At 34.7% G+C, this 20,535-nt stretch overlaps 1 protein-coding gene across 1 annotated transcript in view; it reads left to right on the forward strand.

Annotated features, from left to right (window-relative positions):
- LOC107713889 (piezo-type mechanosensitive ion channel component 2-like) overlaps nucleotides 1–20,535 on the forward strand; it is a 130,110-nt gene that overhangs the window by 68,278 nt on the left and 41,297 nt on the right. Inside the window, exons 6-18 of the mRNA XM_016519539.1 lie at nucleotides 797–1,079; nucleotides 1,923–2,136; nucleotides 6,719–6,887; nucleotides 7,167–7,298; nucleotides 8,988–9,023; nucleotides 9,113–9,239; nucleotides 10,642–10,796; nucleotides 10,887–11,117; nucleotides 12,192–12,287; nucleotides 14,853–15,001; nucleotides 15,085–15,258; nucleotides 17,864–17,873; nucleotides 19,007–19,165. Of these exons, the coding sequence (XP_016375025.1) occupies nucleotides 797–1,079; nucleotides 1,923–2,136; nucleotides 6,719–6,887; nucleotides 7,167–7,298; nucleotides 8,988–9,023; nucleotides 9,113–9,239; nucleotides 10,642–10,796; nucleotides 10,887–11,117; nucleotides 12,192–12,287; nucleotides 14,853–15,001; nucleotides 15,085–15,258; nucleotides 17,864–17,873; nucleotides 19,007–19,165 (1,935 nt within the window). The remainder of the gene's footprint in view (nucleotides 1–796; nucleotides 1,080–1,922; nucleotides 2,137–6,718; nucleotides 6,888–7,166; nucleotides 7,299–8,987; nucleotides 9,024–9,112; nucleotides 9,240–10,641; nucleotides 10,797–10,886; nucleotides 11,118–12,191; nucleotides 12,288–14,852; nucleotides 15,002–15,084; nucleotides 15,259–17,863; nucleotides 17,874–19,006; nucleotides 19,166–20,535) is intronic.

Genomic DNA, 20,535 nt, shown 5'->3' on the forward strand with positions numbered 1-20,535 from the left:
GAGTTTTGCTCGTGTTATTCAGCTGCAACAGAATGCTTTGTAAAAAGACAGAATAAATATGTTTGATGACATCTAAATGTTTGACTTAATATTTATTTATTTTTTTACCTCATTGGATTTAAAACTAGGAATCGATCAAATGCGAACGATACCCAACCCTATTCATAACACAAACTGATACAACAATGTCTCACAATAATGTGGCATTTGGACATTTCTGATCAATCAAAGCATTTCATAAATGCCAAATGTTCTGTGAATTTATAGGATCAATCAACAGTTTGGGGTCAGCAAGTTAGATCTCTAAAAATACAGTAAAACAGTAATATTGTGAAATATTATTCCAATGTAAAACAGCTGTTTTCTATGTGAATCTCTGTTAAACTGTAATGTATTTCTGTGATGCGCAGCTGTATTTTCAGCATCATTACTCCAGTCTTCAGAGTCACATGATCTTCAGAAATCATTCTAATATGCTGATTTGCTGCTCAAGAAACATTTCTGATTATTAACAATGTTGAAAACAGTCGTGCTGCACAATATTTTTGTGGAAACTGTGATGCATTTTATTTTTCAGGATTCACAGATGAATAGAAAGTTCAAAAGAACAGCATTTATTGGATTATGTATATTATGCAACCAGACTCAAATGCTTCAAAAAAGTGGTGTTTCTGTAGGTAACATCTAACTGTCTACCCAGAACCGTTGGATTGGAAGTTATAAAGAAATAAATTAAACTTGCACTTGCTGTACCTCTTTTATGATGCATAGTAAACATCCGTCATCATGTTTTCAGGAAAAGGAGGATGAGGAAGAAGACAAGAAAAGTGAGAAACTGGAGCTTGAGGATGAGCTGCTGTTCGAGGACTTCGAGCTGGGAGATGAAGACCGTGAACTTCCTGAGGAAGAGGAAGTGGATGTAGAGGATGGAGAACTTGAGGAGACCGACGTCGAAGAAAGCACCAAAATGAAGATCCTGCGGCAAATAGCAGACGTGGCGTCCAAACTCAAAGAAATCGTTGGCAATCTGATTACCACTGCAGGAAAAGTAGTCGTAACCATATTATTGGGCCTCACAGGTAGGTAGTGTTGAGACAGACATCGCTCACGGCACAGGATCAATAATCAGCATTCATTTATAAACTGAAGATGAATACAAGCTCAAGTGTGGTGTTATATCCCAAAGATCAAACAAAAAGAAATAAAACATCATGCACGGTTAAAGGAAAAATTCAGCCAAAAGTGTACTCATCCTCAGGCCATCCGAGTGTGTTTCTTCATCAGGTTTGGAGAAATGTAGCATTGAATCAGTGTCTCAGCAATGGATGCTCTGCAGTGAATGGGTGCCGTCAGAATGAGAGTCCAAACAGCTGATAAAAACATCACAATAATCCACAAGTAATCCACAGCACTCCAGTCCATCAGTTAACATCTGGAGAAGACAAAAGCTGAAACTAATCCAGCATTAAGACGCTTTTAACTAAAATACTTCATCTTTTGTCTTCTCCAGATGTTAACTGATGGACTGGAGTGCTGTGGATTACTTGTGGATTATTGTGATGTTTTTATCAGCTGTTTGGACTCTCATTCTGACGGCACCCATTCACTGCAGAGCATCCATTGATGAACTAGTCAAATTTCTCAACAAATCGTTCCGATAAAGAAAGAAATGTTCTGCAAATGTTCATTTTTGGGTAAACTATTCCTTTAAGGGCAAAAAATATAGTAATTTCAATAGGAATCCACATAATCAAGAAAGATTTACCCATGCACGCCCAGGCTTGCTTCATACATTGCTTCGGTATTGAAAATGAACATTGGTCATTTTTTGCACACATATTTTGCCGAAATTCCATTGCACCTTTAGTACTGACTCTGGAAATGACTTTTCTCAGCCTTCTCTCAATGTGTCCATGTTCCAGGTATGATGTTGCCTTCTCTGACCTCCACTGTGTATTTCTTCACCTTCCTGGGCCTGTGCACCTGGTGGTCTTTCTGCCGCACGTTCGACCCGCTGCTCTTCAGCTGTCTGTGTGTCCTGATGGCCATCTTCAGCGCCGGACACCTCATCATGCTCTACCTCTACCAGTTCCAGTTCTTCCAGGAGGCCGTTCCGCCCGGAAACACTTACGCCAGGTGAGACCAGTGTTCCCTCTCTGTTCTTTTCTTGCTGAGCAAAACTTTTCTCTATTGGGCGAACATTTCGGCTACCTGAGCAAAAACATTCTTTATACCAGACCTGTACAGCGCACACACAAAAAAGTGTGTAACTTTTAACTTTAATATGTTACCCTGGAGCACAAAACCAGTCATAACCAGTCATAACCATGGCCGAGATACAACTATTTGAAAATCTGGAATCTGAGGGTGCAAAAAAATCTAAATATTGAGAAAATCATCTTTAAAGTTGTCCAAGCACAGATTACCGGAGAAAACATTTTTACAGTGCTGTGTTTCCAAGACATTGTATTAAAAAGCTTTTTTTTTTAATTTATTGTAAAAATTAAACATTTTAATTTTAATGCTCTATTTAAGCTTTTGGTTTGCATCTCAAACCAAAAACGACCTACAAGCCGACACCGTCAGGCTCTATTTGGAGAGGTTTGATTTAAAGAGTCAATATTCAGTTTGCTTTCAGAGATCTGGATTTAGTCCTGTGTGTTTTCTGTGGCGTCTGCCCAGTGTTTCGCTCCAGGACAGACCTCGCGGCAAACTCTACACTACTGATCTTTTATTTGTATAAGTCTTCAGGTTTGTGGGATGTGAGCTGTTTATTAAGCTGTAAGTTTTCTGTTCTGATGGTCTGATTTGATTTTGTGTTCATGCATTTCATAGTTATTAGCTCATATTTTCATGCTGTTACAAACTTTCCTTCTTCTGTGGAGTAATGTAATGAATATCTGGTTGAGAGAATTCAGTGCAATTGCAGTGCAGTATGACTGACTTTAATACTTAATAAAACATCTGAGAGTGTCAGCAAAACAATTGCACTCACGATCATTGGTTTTCGTTAAAAACAATTAGATATTTAGCCAACTTGAAGCAGGGTTATTATAAAGTAGTTAACTAAAACTATAACTAAAACCATAGAAACTTTAATTAAAATAAACTGAAATAAAATATTTAAAAGAAACAATTTTTCTTCTTAATGTAACAGCAAAATAATAATAATAATAAACATGTAATGAAATAAATACATTCCTAAAAAATAATTAATAAAATGTAAAACAGCAACAATAACAATAAGGAAATAATGGTTGTTTTATTCTATTGACAGCCATAGTTTTTATTCACTGTGAAATACAAATGATTGTTGTTGTTGTTTTATCATTATTACATATAATGAAATAAATTAACTTCTAAAAATACATTTTTTAAATTCAGCAAAGAGTGCAAAATTACAGACATAGGTTTTAACACTATAAAAATAAACAAATTAATGTGTAGTATTATAATTATAACACGTAATGAAATAAATACATTTGCTTTGGAGGCAAATTTCACCCCAAAAGCACGACTGACAACAAAATCCAAGCAGCAGAAAACAGCTTGAAGTCTTGAAGGCTTTGAAAGCCTCTCTCCTGCGTCGGCTGTGTGTCTGGGTTTGCTCTATTACAGTAGATTAGCAGCTGCTCAACAAGACTTCAAAACGGCAACACTGCAAACAAACAATCCTTCTGACCTCTGAATGAAGCCAGTTTTAAAATTGTTACTTGGGTCGAATCCACGTCCTGAAACCTCACACGCATTCAAAGCCTCTATAAAAGACCCAATACTACACACACGTCTGAAACCCAGCTCAGAAACTACAGCGAGGGCCAAACCAAACGCACACACGTGCAAAAAAAACCCTGCTACCTTCAGAAACACAATGTGTGGGAGAAGAATAAAAGAGGCGAACGTGCAGAGAAAGCAAAAAACAAGCATAGAAATGTGCTTGACTAAACCCCTTCATTCAACCACAGAGAACTAAGTGGTTTTTACAGGATTTAGCGGCTTCTTCCTCAAACAAAACCTGAGAAACACCATATTAGAAAAGCATTCGCTCTGAGACGGAAACAAAGAGCTTGTCTCTGACGATCACATAAACAGCACAATCAGAACCAGCTGTGTGGTTTTGGTTACACACTGAGCTCTAAATATGTGGAAGTGCCAGGGAAGAGTCTATTTTGGGTAGACAAGAAAATACTAATTTAGCAAACCCAGAGATTAAAAGCAAATGCTTCTCTGTTGGTTTGTCTGTTGGGTGCAACCATGTTTTGCTCAGACGCTGCTCGTTTATAACTGGAAATATTCAGTGCATATGTCATATGTGACTCTGTGGGTATATTTGTAGCAATAGCCAACAATACATTGTATGGGAAAAAATACCGGGCAGCACAACTGTGTTCAACATTGATAATAATCAGAAATGTTTGTTGAGCAGCAAATCAGCATATTAGAATGATTTCTGAAGATCATGTGACACTGAAGACTGGAGTAATGATGCTGAAAATACAGCTGCGCATCACAGAAATACATTACAGTTTAATAGATATTCACATAGAAAACAGCTGTTTGAAATTGCAAAAAATATTTCACAATTTTTACTGTATTTTTGATCAAATAAATGCAGCCTTGGTGAGCAGACGAGACTCTTTCAGAAACAAAAAACTTACCGACCCCATACCTTTGAACAGTAGTGTACCAACATTTCATAATATTTCTTTGGCATGTAAATGAAATGTAAATTAGACAATTATTGGCACACATTAAGAGTATAGTGCTATAAAAATGTCTCTGAATCTCTCTTGATACGCGAGATTCGAGTCCACATTCACTCTTAAAAATAAAGCTGCTTCACAGTGATGCCATAGAAGAACCTTTTTGTCTAAATGGTTCCATAAAGAAGCTTTAACATCTGAAGAACCTTTCAGTTTCACAAAAGCTTCCTTGTGGTGAAAGAAGGTTCTTCAGATTATAAAAAAGCTAAGAAAGAGATGGTTCTTTGTGGAACCAAAAATGAAGAACCTTTTAAGCACCTTTATTGTTAAGAGTGTTGAAATCTCTGACCTTTGAGATGCAGTTGAGATCTCTTGAGGAGATGCATGCGAGATTTCGAGAAACGAGAAGCAGGAGACTTCAATAAAGGTTTGCTGTCTAGCGGTTGAGATTAAAGAGCTTTCTGATTTATCTCTATGGCACTTTTTTCTGCTTAACAGTGTGTTTATTATGAATTGGCCGCATTATAAATAGTAACTCTATCCAGCAACTTTTCTGCACTTGGACTGGTTATTTTCAGCCGTGGCATTAGGTCTTGGACGTCACGTTCTGGGTTTGAATGAATCACGAAAGGCCAAATATTCTGACTTCATATTTTCTCGATGCCATGAAGCAGCAGCAAAACGAACATCTGGCAACCCACAATGATTTTACTAACAGCACCGAAACTATAAAAACCAAGGAGCATGCACTTGTCACCTAATACGCTGTGAGAAGTTACCGTTTTATTGATTCCATCAGCTGAATGTGAAGTACATTGTATTCAGGTTGCATCAAAAGCCATATGTTCGTTCTGAACGGACGTGACGCTTCAGGTTATTTTTCATTTCAAATGGAAGTGAAGAGCTGTTGGAAGTGTTGCTGTCTTGGGCTGTGCTTCTGTTTTCTCTTTATTCATCCCGTTTTATACCTTTTTTAACTTTTATACCCTGGTAAAAAGGCATGGGCTGTTGTTTTTTGTTGTTGTTGTTGTTGTTGTTCCTTAGGCGTCCAATTTTGGTTCCACTGAAAGAGAGAAAGAAAAAATAGGGGAAAATAAACACAAGCATAACCTTATGAAATCTGAAGAGAATTAGCAGCTCTTCTCTTACAGTTTTGATTTGGTGATACACTTATTTTTCCATCCCACATCATTCCAGTTTTATATCTTTTATGTGGATTTTTATTATTATTTTAATATATGCACTGAAACTTTCAAAAACATGGTATTACTGAGCATTTTTTTAACATGATGGTGAAACATCATCATTGTTTTTGAAAGAAGTCTCTTTTGCTCACCACGGCTGCATTTATTTGCTCTAAAATACACTAATATTGTGAAATATTTTAAAATAACTGTTTTTCATTTTAATCTACTTAAAGTACAATGTATTACTGAAGTCTTCAGTGTCACATGATCCTTCAGAAATCATTCTGATTTATTATCAGTGTTAGAAACAGTTGTGCCGCTTAGTATTTTTTAAAATCTCTGATACTTTTTTCAGGATTCTTTGATCCATAAAAAGTTAAGAACAGCATTTATTCAAAATAGAAATGTTTCTAACAATAAGTCTTTGCTATCACTTTTTAAAATTAGTTTAACACATCCTTGCTAAATAAAAATAGTCTGACCTTTTGAATGGTAGTGTATATTGTTACAAAAGATTTTAAATAAATGCTGTTCTTTTTTTTTTTTACTTTTTATTCATCTGATGCAGAAAATTCAGCTTTGCATCATACATTTTAAAGCATAATAAAATAGAAAACAGCTATTTTAAATTGTAATAACATTTCACAATATTTCTGTATTTTGGATCAAATAAATGCAGGCTTGATGAGCAGAAGAAATTTTTGAACATCAGTGTATATGTTAGTCATGACTCGCATACCATGGTATTAATATCAGATACCTTCACTGTAACATGTTGGTAATGGATTTTATTATGAATGAATGCTATTTGTCTAATCTTCTCCTCAGTCTGTTTGGCATCTCTCCTGTGGTTCAGACGGACTGCTCTCACACCTGGATGTTCAGAGTCAACCCTGATCTGGAGTGGCACCACTTTGTCAATCCCATCATGCTCTTGGTGCTGTATTACACCCTGGCCACGCTCATCCGCCTGTGGCTGCAGGAGTCAGAAGACATGGTCAGACTACAGCCTTCCTGTTCATCTGATCACAAAAGTCAAATAAGATTTCAACACCGAACATCTACATGTTTTTGTGAAGTTGTTATACTCCGTGAGCCTCTGTGATTAAGTGTTAGTCCAATGTGATGATATTAAATAGCATTTTCAGGAAAAAGAAAATCATCTCCGGGTCAAAGTGACCAGAGCGCAACATGAGGGTTTAAGAATTTCATTTTTTTTAAACCAGTAGCCAGATGATATATATGGGACGTATTTGTGATTGTGGTTCATCGGCAGGTCAGAGAGAAAGAGGGAGAGACTGAGGAACGAGAGGAACCAGAATCTCCTGAAAGCAATATGGCTGATTACACTGCAGAGAAGAAGAGGCAGCTGTGGAGAATGGCTCATTATCGCACTGATGAGAGACATGTAGGAGCTCCATTTCACTCTTTAGTGATGCACAGATATTTCAGGAACCAAAAATATTCATCCGAAACAGCAATTTTCAGTTGTAATAAAACATGTCACATAACATCACATGTACCTTAGGAAAGCCATTCAACATCCATAAAGTCAGGGTGCGAATTATGGGGGGGTTTGGGGGGCTAAAGAAGGCTTGATCCCCCATGATGGACGTCAAATCTAGATGTAGGGGGGTCCGATAGAAAGAAGGCTAGCCTATGCATAATATGGAGAATTACTTGTAAATATTAAGATGCATTTCTATAGCCCTGACTGATTTTAAAATGTAATTTTGGCAGCCCCTGAAATGGGTCATACTGACATTACCTGAGCGGCTGAAGAATAAAGACGTGCATTTATTGCTTGGATGGAGCAAGAACACTTAAAATGCATTTGTGGATTCAGTCGAGTGATAAAGTTTACCCTCTTCAAATTAATGCGGTTGAACTGAATTTATGGAGCAAACTATTTGCTAAAATAACCATAACATTAACACCGCTGAAATACAAGCGCGCGGTTCTGTCAGTCAGATGCGCGTGAAAGCTGCATGTGTTACTATAACAAACACCGCGTGTTTTCTTTCAGAATCATCATTGGCTGGCAGAAAGACAAAAATAGGTTGCATAAAAGTTTTCACTTAAAAATGAAGATAAGGTAAAGGTGTGAATAATTACATTTTAGACACATTGTCAGTACTTTCTCCAGTACCTAGGAGAACTGTTGGGCGTCTTTGATCAACACACAGCGGTGTTTCGTTAATGAATCCACGTTTTTAAACGAATCGATTGAATCAATGATTCAGTGAACCATTCATAAAGGCAGTCACTTGCTTCGTTTCTGAATACAGTGCCGGGAAAAGGTTTTTGCCCCCTTCCTGTTTTTTTTATTTTTTGCATATTTGTCACACTTAAAAGATTCAGATCATCAAACCAATTTTAATATTACGCAAAGATAATGCAAGTAAATACAAAATGCAGTTTTTAAATGATAATTTCATTTATTAAGGGAAAAAAGCTGTCCAAACCTACCTGGCCCTACATGAAAAATTAACAGGAAGGGGGCAAAAACTTTTTCACACCACTGTAAATCAGCCGTTTGAACAAATCAGTTGAATGAATGACTCGGTTATCAAGACAGGTATTTGTCACCACCTACTGGCGCTTTTAGTTTTATATTTAGAGTATTGTTTCTATTTTAAAATAATTATTTTAAATTTTTATTTTTGTATGTTGAATTAAAATATTTCTTTCTAAAGCTACTTATATTTCAGCTACTTTTTTGCAATGTTTATTCAGTGTTTTTTTTTTTCTAAATTAACATAATGATAACTATTATCTTTAATAATAACTTCATCTTTAATCGGCACATGATGTGCAATTAATAATTAATTAATTAAGCTCTTTATTTGTTAATTAATTAAGCTCATTAATTTGAGATTATGTAATTAATTAGATTTGAACCCCCCCCAATGGTCACTGTGTAATTCACAGCTAGAAAAATAACTCTAGAGAGGGGCATTTTGATAATATATGTACTATATTCATGATATTTTCTTTATATATGTTTGTGTAGCAAACATGCACTTACCATATATATTCTATGACTTGTTTCAAGATGTGATTTGTAGATAAATAGTCGTTCCTTCTGCATTTTCAGCTGCTCACCACACAAGAGGGCTACAGCACACCTGAGGTCTGTGTTTCAGATCGACTCTCATTAATGAGCATCATAGATGAATACATGAGCCTGTCAGGAAATACTGTGGCTTTACTCTGTCCCAGGTATTGATGGTAACCTCAAACGGAGCCTCGCTGGACTTCACGTCAGTCCTGCATGAGAACGGGCCGAAGCCTGTGGAGCTCTACTCAAGCCCTCATTACAGACCCGGCCGACCCCAGTCTGATCCGCGTAAGTCAGTCACTAAATACCATGGTATTACACACACACACACACACACACACACACACACACATATCAATACCATGGTATATATACACACACAGTGTACAGTCAAACAAAATTTATTCAGACACCTTCAACATTTTTCACATTATATCACAGTTTATGTGAAATAACTGTGCCAGAACAAATTAATCTTGATAATGTCAGATAACTTTGATAGAAAGGTATGTAATGGATTACAATCAACCAAAAATTATTCAGCTACCAATTACCAAGCAATGCTTAATTTTGTTCAGTCTGTGGTGTAAAAAGGTCGCATTAGCAATTAAAGAAAAACCACTTAAAAGCCTGTGGAGCTCTACTCAAGCCCTCATTACAGACCCGGCCGACCCCAGTCTGATCCGCGTAAGTCAGTCACTAAATACCATGGTATTACACACACACACACACACACACACACACACACATATCAATACCATGGTATATATACACACACAGTGTACAGTCAAACAAAATTTATTCAGACACCTTCAACATTTTTCACATTATATCACAGTTTATGTGAAATAACTGTGCCAGAACAAATTAATCTTGATAATGTCAGATAACTTTGATAGAAAGGTATGTAATGGATTACAATCAACCAAAAATTATTCAGCTACCAATTACCAAGCAATGCTTAATTTTGTTCAGTCTGTGGTGTAAAAAGGTCGCATTAGCAATTAAAGAAAAACGCTTCAGCAAAACATGGTCAGGTCAAAGTGTCTGAATAATTTTTGCTCCCAGTTTTACTGGTAAAAGAATTTTTGGGTATAATATGTCACAGTTTACTTTATTTTGTTATCCTCACTTACATTTATGAACTATAGTGTCCTGCACCCATAGTAAAAAAATATCAAAAATTATATCTGGTGTCTGAATAATTTTTGGTTTGACTGTATATATATATATATATATATAAATATATATATAATGTGGAGAGAGAATTATATATTTATGGATTAATATATTATTTTGCCATATTACTAATTAATATGTCACTAATTATTAAATATTGTACTGTTGCACAGTTTTGTTTCCGAAGTAAATCTATCTGGTTTAAGAAAGTTTAGATATATTCATTGAAATTAAGACAAGAATACTGATTTAGATTTAGGTGCAAATTAATATGTAGTGAAATAGGATGTTTTTCCACCAAGTACATAGTCTAACACTATTCCCATAAACATCCCTATTCCCTAGATATTTCCCATACATTTCAGGAAGTTTGTTTTTTCAGTTCTTGGAAATGCAGTCTAAATTTTCCAGATACACACATGTAAAGCCTCCATTCATGTTCGAGGGCAAAGATAGGTGATTCACAGAATCCGACCCTGGCGTTTGCTTAAAATACACGCTTCTTTTTCAGAGAAAGTGGACTGCGGTGTTTACAAGATTGACTCGGTGTATGTTGAGCTTCCCGAGGTTCCCCAGCCGTTCGGTGTCGTTCGTGTGAACGCGGCGGTCAAGGCCTTCAGGTTCATCATGAAGCAGAGCTACATCTGCGCTCTCATTGCCATGATGGTGAGTCTGTGCAAATGACGTTCATTTAAAGACATCATTTGAGGTCTTGTGTGAAAATTCATTGTTTTTTTCTCCTGACCATCCGTCCAGGCTTGGAGCATCACGTACGTGAGCTGGCTGACCTTCGTCTTCCTCATCTGGTCCTGTATTCTGTGGATGGTGAGGGACCGGAGGAAATACTCCATGATCACCTCTCCATTCATGGTGTTTTATGGGAACTTGCTCATCATCCTGCAGTACATCTGGAGCTTCGAGTCGCTGCAGCCCGTTCCTGGGCTCTTCCTGAAGAAAGAAGTGCCTTTCCGGGAGCTGGGATCGAAAGTAAGACCGCATTACGTGCTGTATTTGTTTGTGTCTACTAGAGCTGGTGTGATAAATGATATCATATTGTGATAAAACGTATGTTGATAAGAATGATAAGCTCTGGACATTTTTAGTCGATGTGGATTAATCACACAGCAGAAATAAAGAAATACACACCGAAACGGAAAGTAAAACTGAAAGACCTTCACGACAACCCGCCAAAATAAAAGTCTGGTTTAACTTGAAGAAATTATGACAGAAATATATCTCTGTTGTATACTAAAATATAATTCTCAAAATACTAGTAGTAGTAGTAGTAATTAATAATAATAATATTTAATATTTTAAGGAATATCACACAACCAAGATATTTGTTCATCCATGTTTTAATTTAAGCAGTTCTGTCGTGCAGCATCTTATTTAACAAAAACAAAAAAAATGCTATATTTTGTTTCAAATTAATTATTACTGTTGTTATATTTTATTATATTTATATTAATTATTATTATTGTTATATTTTCATTCAATTACATTTCAAAATATTTGTTTAATTTTTAAAGTTGTATTAATTCATTTCATTTCTGATGATGAATTTGTATTAAATCATAAAACACAAAATCCAGAAAAAATTAAATGGAAAACACAGAATGTAGGGAAAAATAAATATCCTTCCTCATTAATGCTACAAAAAATAATTAAATAAATAAATAAATAAGATAATATTTTTGCCCTAGTGTCTATGTATTTATGTGTTTAAATAACGTATAAAAAGATGTTTCCAGTTTAATAATCTGATTGGTTGAGCCACACTGTGTTCTGATTGGCTGTGACTGATTAGGACATGGTGTTATACTTGTTTAAAGAGTTGTTTATTGTGATTATTGGTTGTGAATGATTATTTATTGAACATTGCTGTATGTTAAGATATGTATTTGCTGCTGAAATCACTGAACTACTGCTCCATTCTGTGCGGCACGGTGATTTTATCCTGATTAAGGGAGTTTTAGGCACTGAACACACACATATCCTCTTTTGAATGAATCATTGACTAATTTTTTTTGACTATGATAATATTACAGTGTGTTTGTGCAGACGTTGTGCCTCCTCAGTTTCTGGCTGCTGCTGAGGCAGTTTTTGACGGAGAGGAGAGAGAAACAGACTGTTGAAACGCAGCTGTCCGATGTCAGAGTGGAGGGACACACAATCGGTGAGAGAGAGACACAGAAACAGCATCTTTACCACTGTTAACTAAAACTGAAACCATAAAAAATCTAATAAAATAATTATTTAAATTTCATTTATTTCAGCTAGGCAACATTTCCCATTTTCATTTAGTTTAACCTGATACTAAAATGGTGCTAAAATAACTAAAACTAAAATAAAAATTAATAAAAAATTGTATAGATATAAAAAAGTAATAAAAATGACACAGAACAACAAAATTACCAAAACCTTGACAAAAAAATAAATAAAAAAAATTGGCCTATATATATATATATATAAATAAAAACTAATTCAAACTGTTAACGGGATTCCAGCCACAACCAACAGATCACTGAAGACACCATCCATAAGTTTAAACAATTTATTAAAGAAGAATAAAGAGGTATAAAGGAGCAGTGGCTTCAGGGTGGCCCAAGGCCAAAATAACAAACAAAACCAACTAATAAAATAAATATATAAAACTGACCTAATGATAAAGAAAAGAAAATTACAAATGAACTTCCCTAACTCCCTAAACAAAAACAAATCGCAAACATAGGTCAAAATAAATGGCAGGTCACCCCTACGCTCCCGATAACTTTGTTATAATATATGCAGTATGAATAAATTGAACAGAAAACAGAATGTGGTCATAAAGCTGCAAACAATATCCACAACATTTCTTTGATCTGTTGATGGAGGTGGAATCCGGACAGCAAACGCCAAAATGAGCTCCCCATGTTTAAAGTCATCCGCTTCAGGATCCACCGATCACGTCCCTCGATGAACCGCCAGTCCCTGCAGACACACACACTCACGTACACAAAGCAGGACACACAAGAGCAAAGATGCAGAGGATCGTAACACACGTTTTCATTCAATTTTACCCTTTTAAGAAGTTAAAATGCGTAAAAAAAAGTTTAGTAAAAAAGCGAAATTTGCTATTTCCACCCAATTGGCATCTCACAGATAAAATAGTGTGCATTGTCACATAGGTTTTGGTGTACTGCAAAAGAAATCTTGAGCATTTCCATAAAACTTGTGTATATTGCAAATATTTTATCTTTCGCATTCCAGGTATCCTCAAATAGAGAGTAATGAATTAAATTTGACACATTTCACAAACAATTTAATATTAGGAAATATAATTTATTATATCAAAAAACTATATATAATTTTTCATATATAATTAAATGTTTTAATGATTTTCAAAATTACATTGTGCCAAGAAGCTTTGAAAATAACAATAACATCAAATCGATCACTGCTGGTTTGTTTTCAGAGACAGATGCTGTTGAAACCGAAACATTTTATTTGTGTATTTAAGTTCTGTAAAAACTCTTGAATCTTTTAAAGCATCTTAATTTTTTTTTTTTGAGCTAGTAAAGTTAAATAAAACCAAGAAAAAATTATTTTATTGATAAATAGCATTTCTATCAGCTATATTGGTAAACATTTTGATGTGCTAAACCTTTTCCACCTGGAAACTTGGCTGTAGCACAAGATATTATCCACAAAATATTTAAATGTTTTGACAGCCCTATATTGTGTGTGTGTGTGTGTGTGTCTGTGTGTGTCTGTGTGTGTCTGTAGACAGCCTTTTGATATCGCTTCCACTGTTACAAATAGCACGTTATAAACACAGTAACAGAATTAGTAGACAATAATTAATGTGGAGTTTGTTTGTCTGTGTGGTTTGTATACTGTCAGTTGGTTTGTTTATCTGATTGTTTGTTTTTGTTTTGTATGTCATCTTTTTTTGTGGTTGTTTGTCATTTGTTTATTATCCATTTGTTGTGTTTTGTTTGTTTTGTGTTTAACCTGTCATTTGTTTGCTTTTGTTTGTTTATTGCCATTTGTTGTTTTATTTTGTTTGTTTACTGTATCTGTCATTTTTGTTTTTGTTTGTTTATTATTATCCTTTTTTTTTCTGCCACAGGATAAAAAATAAATTCAGACATTTTTCTTGCAGTTCTAAAGAAAAATTTTTTTTTGCAAGATATAAACTCAGAATTGCAAGATATAAATGCTGAATTGAGAGATATTAACTCACAATTCTGAGAAGACAATTATGAGAAGAAAGTCATAATTGTGAGATATGAACTTGCTAAAAATGTGCATTGCAAAAAAAAAGGCAGAATTGTGAGAAATTTAATATCAGACAAAATAATTTTGAGAAAACAACTGAGAGATGTAAACTCAGAATTGCAAGAAAAAAGTCTGAATTGTGAGATGAAAAATTACTTTCTACCTTTTTATTTTGATTTTGTGGCAGGCAAAAAAAAAACAGTTGCGAGATGTAAAGCCAGAATTCTGAGAAAAAAGTTAGAATCTTGGTATATAAACCTTTTTTATGAAGACTTTTTGTCTCAGATTTGCAAAGTCTGAATTATGAGATATAAAGAAGCCTGAATTGTGAGATGAGAAGTAGCTATTAGCTTTTTTATTTCTTATTCTGTAGTGCAATGGGCTTCTGTACTTTTTCACAGATTCATCTTGTGTTAGATATGTTTATACAGTCAGTTAATGTGTCGTCCGGCTCTGTTCCAGCTGCACTATGAGAGGTGGCGCTGGATGCTGAAGTATTTCTGGATGTCAGTGGTGGTTTACACCATGCTGGTGCTCATTCTGGTCTACACGTTCCAGTTTGAGTCCTCCATAAACGTGTGGTCCAACATGACAGGCATGAGCAGAGAGAAGTATGCTGATATGTGCACAGCTTATTTTCGTGAGCAGTATCACAGGTGTTGCGGTGTGATAGGTGAGCTCCTCTTCTGTGCAGGCTGGAAGATCTGGGTCTGGAGAAGTTCTCGCTTCCTGCTCTGTTCACGCGGATCTTCATTCCCACCTCGTTCCTGCTGGTCTGCATCCTGCATCTGCACTATTTCCACGAGCGCTTCCTCGAGCTCACCGACATCAAATCTGTGGCTGACAAACAGAAGAGCACAATCACCAGGTACAGTGCTTACTGAAAGCACAAAAAGATGCACCTTACGGTCTCGATGAGCTTTGCATGTCTGGCCGCTGCAGTTGTTTTCCCAACTGGTTGTATGTAGGCTTTTTCAAGTCTAGCCATGAACTGGACTGAGATCTGGACTCTGAAATGAACAGTGTTGTTTTTGAGGCATTCCTGTGAAGCTGGGGTCAAGTTTCTGACTCCATCAGGTTTTCCGACAGGATTTCCTCAGAGGAAATAATCCTGCCACCACCGTATTTCACATTGTGTGTTTATGATAATGTGCGTGTTGTCTGATGGCTAAAACGCTCAGTTTTGATCCCATTATTCCATAATAATAATAACAAAAAACCAACAATAATAATAATAGTTATTAATAGTTGTTATTAATATGTTTGTGTTATTATTAATGGCAATATAATCATAACAAGGTGCATAATACAAGTGCATCTTTTTAAGGTTGCATAGTTTCTTATTGTTTGCATTATTAAATGAGCTCATTTTAACAATACAGGTGCATCTTTTTCAGATTGTAGCGCTTATTTGTGAGCCTGGAGCACAAAAGCAGTGTTAAGTCGCTGGGGTATATTTGTAGCAATAGCCAACAATACATTGTATGCCTCAAAATTATCCATTTTTCTTTTATGCCAAAAATCATTAGGATATTAAGTAAAGATCATGTTCCATGAAGATATTTTGTAAATGTCCTAAAACTGTTTTTGATTAGTAATATGCATTGCTAAGAACTTCATTTGGACAACTTTAAAGATGATTTTCTAAATATTTAGATTTTTTTGCACCCTCAGATTCCAGATTTTCAAATATTGTTCTATCCTAACAAACCATACATCAATGGAAAGCTTATTTATTCAGCTTTCAGATGATGTATAAATCTCAATTTCAAAAAATTGACCCTTATGACTGCTTTTGTGCTCCAGGGTCACATTTGAGTTATTTTAGTGCTATTTTTCTTCTATTATAATTTTTATTCATATTTTGAATTAGTTTTTAATCTTTTAGTTTTAATTAATTTTAGTTTTGTGCTTTTTTGTCAGTTTTCATATTTTTTATATATATTTTTTTTATTTTTGTCGTATTTTATTTAGCTTTTTTATATATATATATTTCACTTTAAATTTGAGAAATGCAAGTATTTTAACTTAAAATAATTTAATTTCAGTTAGTTGCCAAAGCATCATTTCTAAATTTGTTTTAAGGTTTTTTTTTCTTCTTAAGTTAAAAGTATGAGAAAGATCTGCCAGTGAGATATGATTTCAACCACTTCAGCACATTTCCCTTAAGACCAACCCAGTGTTCCAGGCGGTCAAACAATATATTATGATCCACCATATCGAACGCCGTGCTGAGGTCGAGTAGAATCAGAATGGTATTTTCACCATTATCCAAAGCCTAAAAGATGTCATTCAGTACTTTCACCAATACCGTCTCAGTACTATGATAAGGCTTAAAACCTGATTGAAAGACCTCAGCAACAGAGTTAAAAGTCAAGTTGGCCTGGAATTGTTTAAAAAAAACACTTTTTCTAAAACCTTAGATAAAAAGGGCAAATTTGAGATAGGCCTAAAATAGTTTGGCCTATCTTATTTTTAAGAGTACAGGTTGTGTAGCTTCTTGTTAGCCTTATTTAGTGAGTTTCACACTGTGTTTTCTGTGATCTGTATGCACCAGAGAACAGCTGCGAGTCAAACTTTGCTTTTCTAAACTGTTGTTACTCCACTGCTCGTGCTTTATGTATTTCATAAACATGTCTGGAACATGTCGCTGTGATTCATCCGTGGGTGTCTGTGTTTTATGACTGTTTTGAGATTTGAGATATTTTGCCCATTATTGGCTGTTTCAGCGTTGTAATGTTGACAAACGGCTCTGTAAGTGTTGCTGTGCACAGGGTCATTATTTTACGGTCCTGGAATCAGCTGCTCGCATTCCCAAAATCCTGATATATATTATGATCCACCATATCGAACGCCGTGCTGAGGTCGAGTAGAATCAGAATGGTTTTTTCACCATTATCTAAAGCCAAAAATAAGTAGTTCAGTACTTTCACCAATACCGTCTCAGTACTATGACAAGGCTTAAAACCTGATTGAAAGACCTCAGCAACAGAGTTAGAAGTCAAGTTGGCCTGGAATTGTTTAAAAAAACACTTTTTCTAAAACCTTAGATAAAAAGGGCAAATTTGAGATAGGCCTAAAATAGTTTGGCCTATCTTATTTTTAAGAGTACAGGTTGTGTAGCTTCTTGTTAGCCTTATTTAGTGAGTTTCACACTGTGTTTTCTGTGATCTGTATGCACCAGAGAACAGCTGCGACTCAAACTTTGCTTTTCTAAACTGTTGTTACTCCACTGCTCGTGCTTTATGTATTTCATAAACATGTCTGGAACATGTCGCTGTGATTCATCCGTGGGTGTCTGTGTTTTATGACTGTTTTGAGATTTGAGATATTTTGCCCATTATTGGCTGTTTCAGCGTTGTAATGTTGACAAACGGCTCTGTAAGTGTTGCTGTGCACAGGGTCATTATTTTACGGTCCTGGAATCAGCTGCTCGCATTCCCAAAATCCTGATGTTTTCTGCACATGTGCAGATGTGACTCAGTAATCCTGTGTGTTACTGTCAGACAATATAGACCAGTGTTACTTTAATGCTATTTCAGTACTGTTGTAATACTATTTATATTTACAATTAGCTTTTATTTTTATGTTTTCAGTTTTTTAATTTTATTTTTGTAATTTTTGTGAAGTTTTTATATTCTATTCAGCTTTATTTAATTTTATTTAATTTTATTATTTTTTTAGTAATTTTAGTATTTCACTTTTTTATTTCAGTTGGTTGCCAAGGCAACATTTCTAATTTCGTTAACAATATAGGTGCATCTTTTTCAGGTTGCAGAGCTGATTTTTGTTCATATTATGAAGTTATTTTAGTATTTCTATACTATTATAAAGTATTTATTAAATTAATCAAATATGTATTAATATTTAGAATTAGCTTTTATTTTTATATTTTCAGTTTTATTTTATTTTATGTTTTAGTCATTTTAGTCAAATTTGTGAAGTTTTTATATTCTATTCAGCTTTATTATTTTTATTTCATTTACATTTTTTGTCATTTTTAGTATTCAGCCAAAACTTATTTTATTTCAATTACTTGCCAAAGCAACGTTTCCGATTTAATTTAAGTATTAACTAATTTTTACAACAATATAGGTGCATCATTATTTATTTATTTATTTATTATTTTTTTGTTGTTGTAATTTTAGTACTTCAACTTTAACTTATTTTATTTCAATGAATTGCCAAGGCAGCATTTCTAATTTTGTTCATGCTTTAACTTATTGAACTTATTATTATTAATACAGGTGCATCACTTTCAGGTTGCAGAATCACTTTTGTTTGCATCATTAAGTTATTTTAGTATTATTTCTATACTATTTTATTATTTTCTAATACTTTGAATTAGCTTTTATTTTTATATTTTCAGTTTTGATTTTCATTTTCAAATAAGTTTTTTTTTTTTATTCTTAATTTAAGTTTTTCATCTAATATTTTCGTTTAGTTTAGTTTAGGTTAGTTAATTTCAGTTAACAAAAGTAATACAAATAGTTTTAGATAGCACTGAGAGTAATTCCTGAACACTTAATGTCAATTCAAAAAACTTTCAACTCTCATTGCCATGGTACATTCTGTTGTTTTTGTAAGTGATGCATGTGTTGTTCTCGTGTGAAGAGCTGAAGAATAAGTGGCATCTGGTGGTGGAGCGTCTGGCGGTGCTGTTCCTGAAGTTCCTGGAGTACGTGCAGAAGCTGCAGCTCTTCATCTGGTGGCTGCTGGAGCTTCACATCATCAAGATCGTCTCGTCCTACATCATCTGGCTCTCAGTCAGAGAGGTGAGGAGCAATCACGGCTTAGGTGGTCCAACATACAAGTCTATGTGATCTCTTTTGGACAATCCAGCAAAGTAGTAGCTGGTTTTACATGGTGTCTAGCTGGTCTAACCTGGTCTGTATGCTCACATGACCTAGATCAGGGTTTTTCAATCTTTTAAACGCCACAGACCCCCAAATAATCATCCTCAAGCAAGGAACCCATCCCAGGGTTATTATAGTTAAAGGCACAATATGTAATTTTCACCGCTGGAGGGCGCGTATTCAAAATAAACAAAGAGGCAAAGGTGTAGTTTGATGACGGCGTGACTGAGTGTGGAATCATGGGAGTTGTGGTCTTCATCCCCACAGCCGAAGCAATCCGACGGGACTCGGGCAGAAATCATGTTCATGGATGAGCTAATGATTTATTAACGTAGTAGAATGAAGCAGGGTGAGGCTGAAAGCCGTCGAAGCGAAACGAGGCGCTGAACGAGCGCGACACACGGCTGGAAAGCAGCGGAGCTTTTATTATGCCACAGTCGACCGCTTCCGCTGCTTCCGGTCGTGCGTATGTGGGGTAAAGCAGCGCTGTTTTATCATACGAGATACATTCATATTAAAGCGTCTTTGGTTTTTCCATGTTTTCTACAAAACAAAACCGGAAATCGAGGGGTTTTGACGTCATTGGCAGGCGACACAATGACACTATGGATACGGTTCGTGTCACTAGTTAAAATTGCTTATTTCTCTGGATTTAAACATTCTTCGAAACATTTGGGATAATGTAAGTACACAAGGCAGCAAAATATATAACACTGTTCTAGTGGTTTTTGGATATTTTAATAAAAAAATCTTACATATTGTGCCTTTAACTTAAAACTAAAACCAAAGTCATTAAAAACGTTTTTATTACTTGAAATAAAATAAATGTTAATTGAAATAAAACTTACTTTATTTCAGCTAGTTTTAAAGGCGACATTTCTCATTTTCATTTAGTTTAACTTGATAACTCAAACTAAATTAATAAATAAATTAAATAACAATAATAAAATTAATAACAACATATACACACACATATATATATATATATATAAACAACCAAAAATGACAAAACACACAATAAAATTACAAAAGAAAATTAACTAAAATTAACATGAAAGCAGAAAATATAAAAATTAAAAATCTAAGATGATACTAAAATATCATTGCCTCTGAAATTTACATGGCATCTATATTGTTTCTTATTTAAAGACCAACTTATACAGTGAAAAATTATTATAAATGTGTCTAAAATATCATTTAGAAAATATTTTGTTTCAGTTAAGCTTGTTTATTTTCATTTACTTTTTATTCATTTACTCACTCATTTATTCTTTAATATTTTATTTATT

This window comes from Sinocyclocheilus rhinocerous, unplaced genomic scaffold (genome assembly GCF_001515625.1).
Source record: "Sinocyclocheilus rhinocerous isolate Xijiao unplaced genomic scaffold, SAMN03320098_v1.1 scaffold642, whole genome shotgun sequence".
NCBI lineage: Eukaryota > Metazoa > Chordata > Actinopteri > Cypriniformes > Cyprinidae > Sinocyclocheilus > Sinocyclocheilus rhinocerous.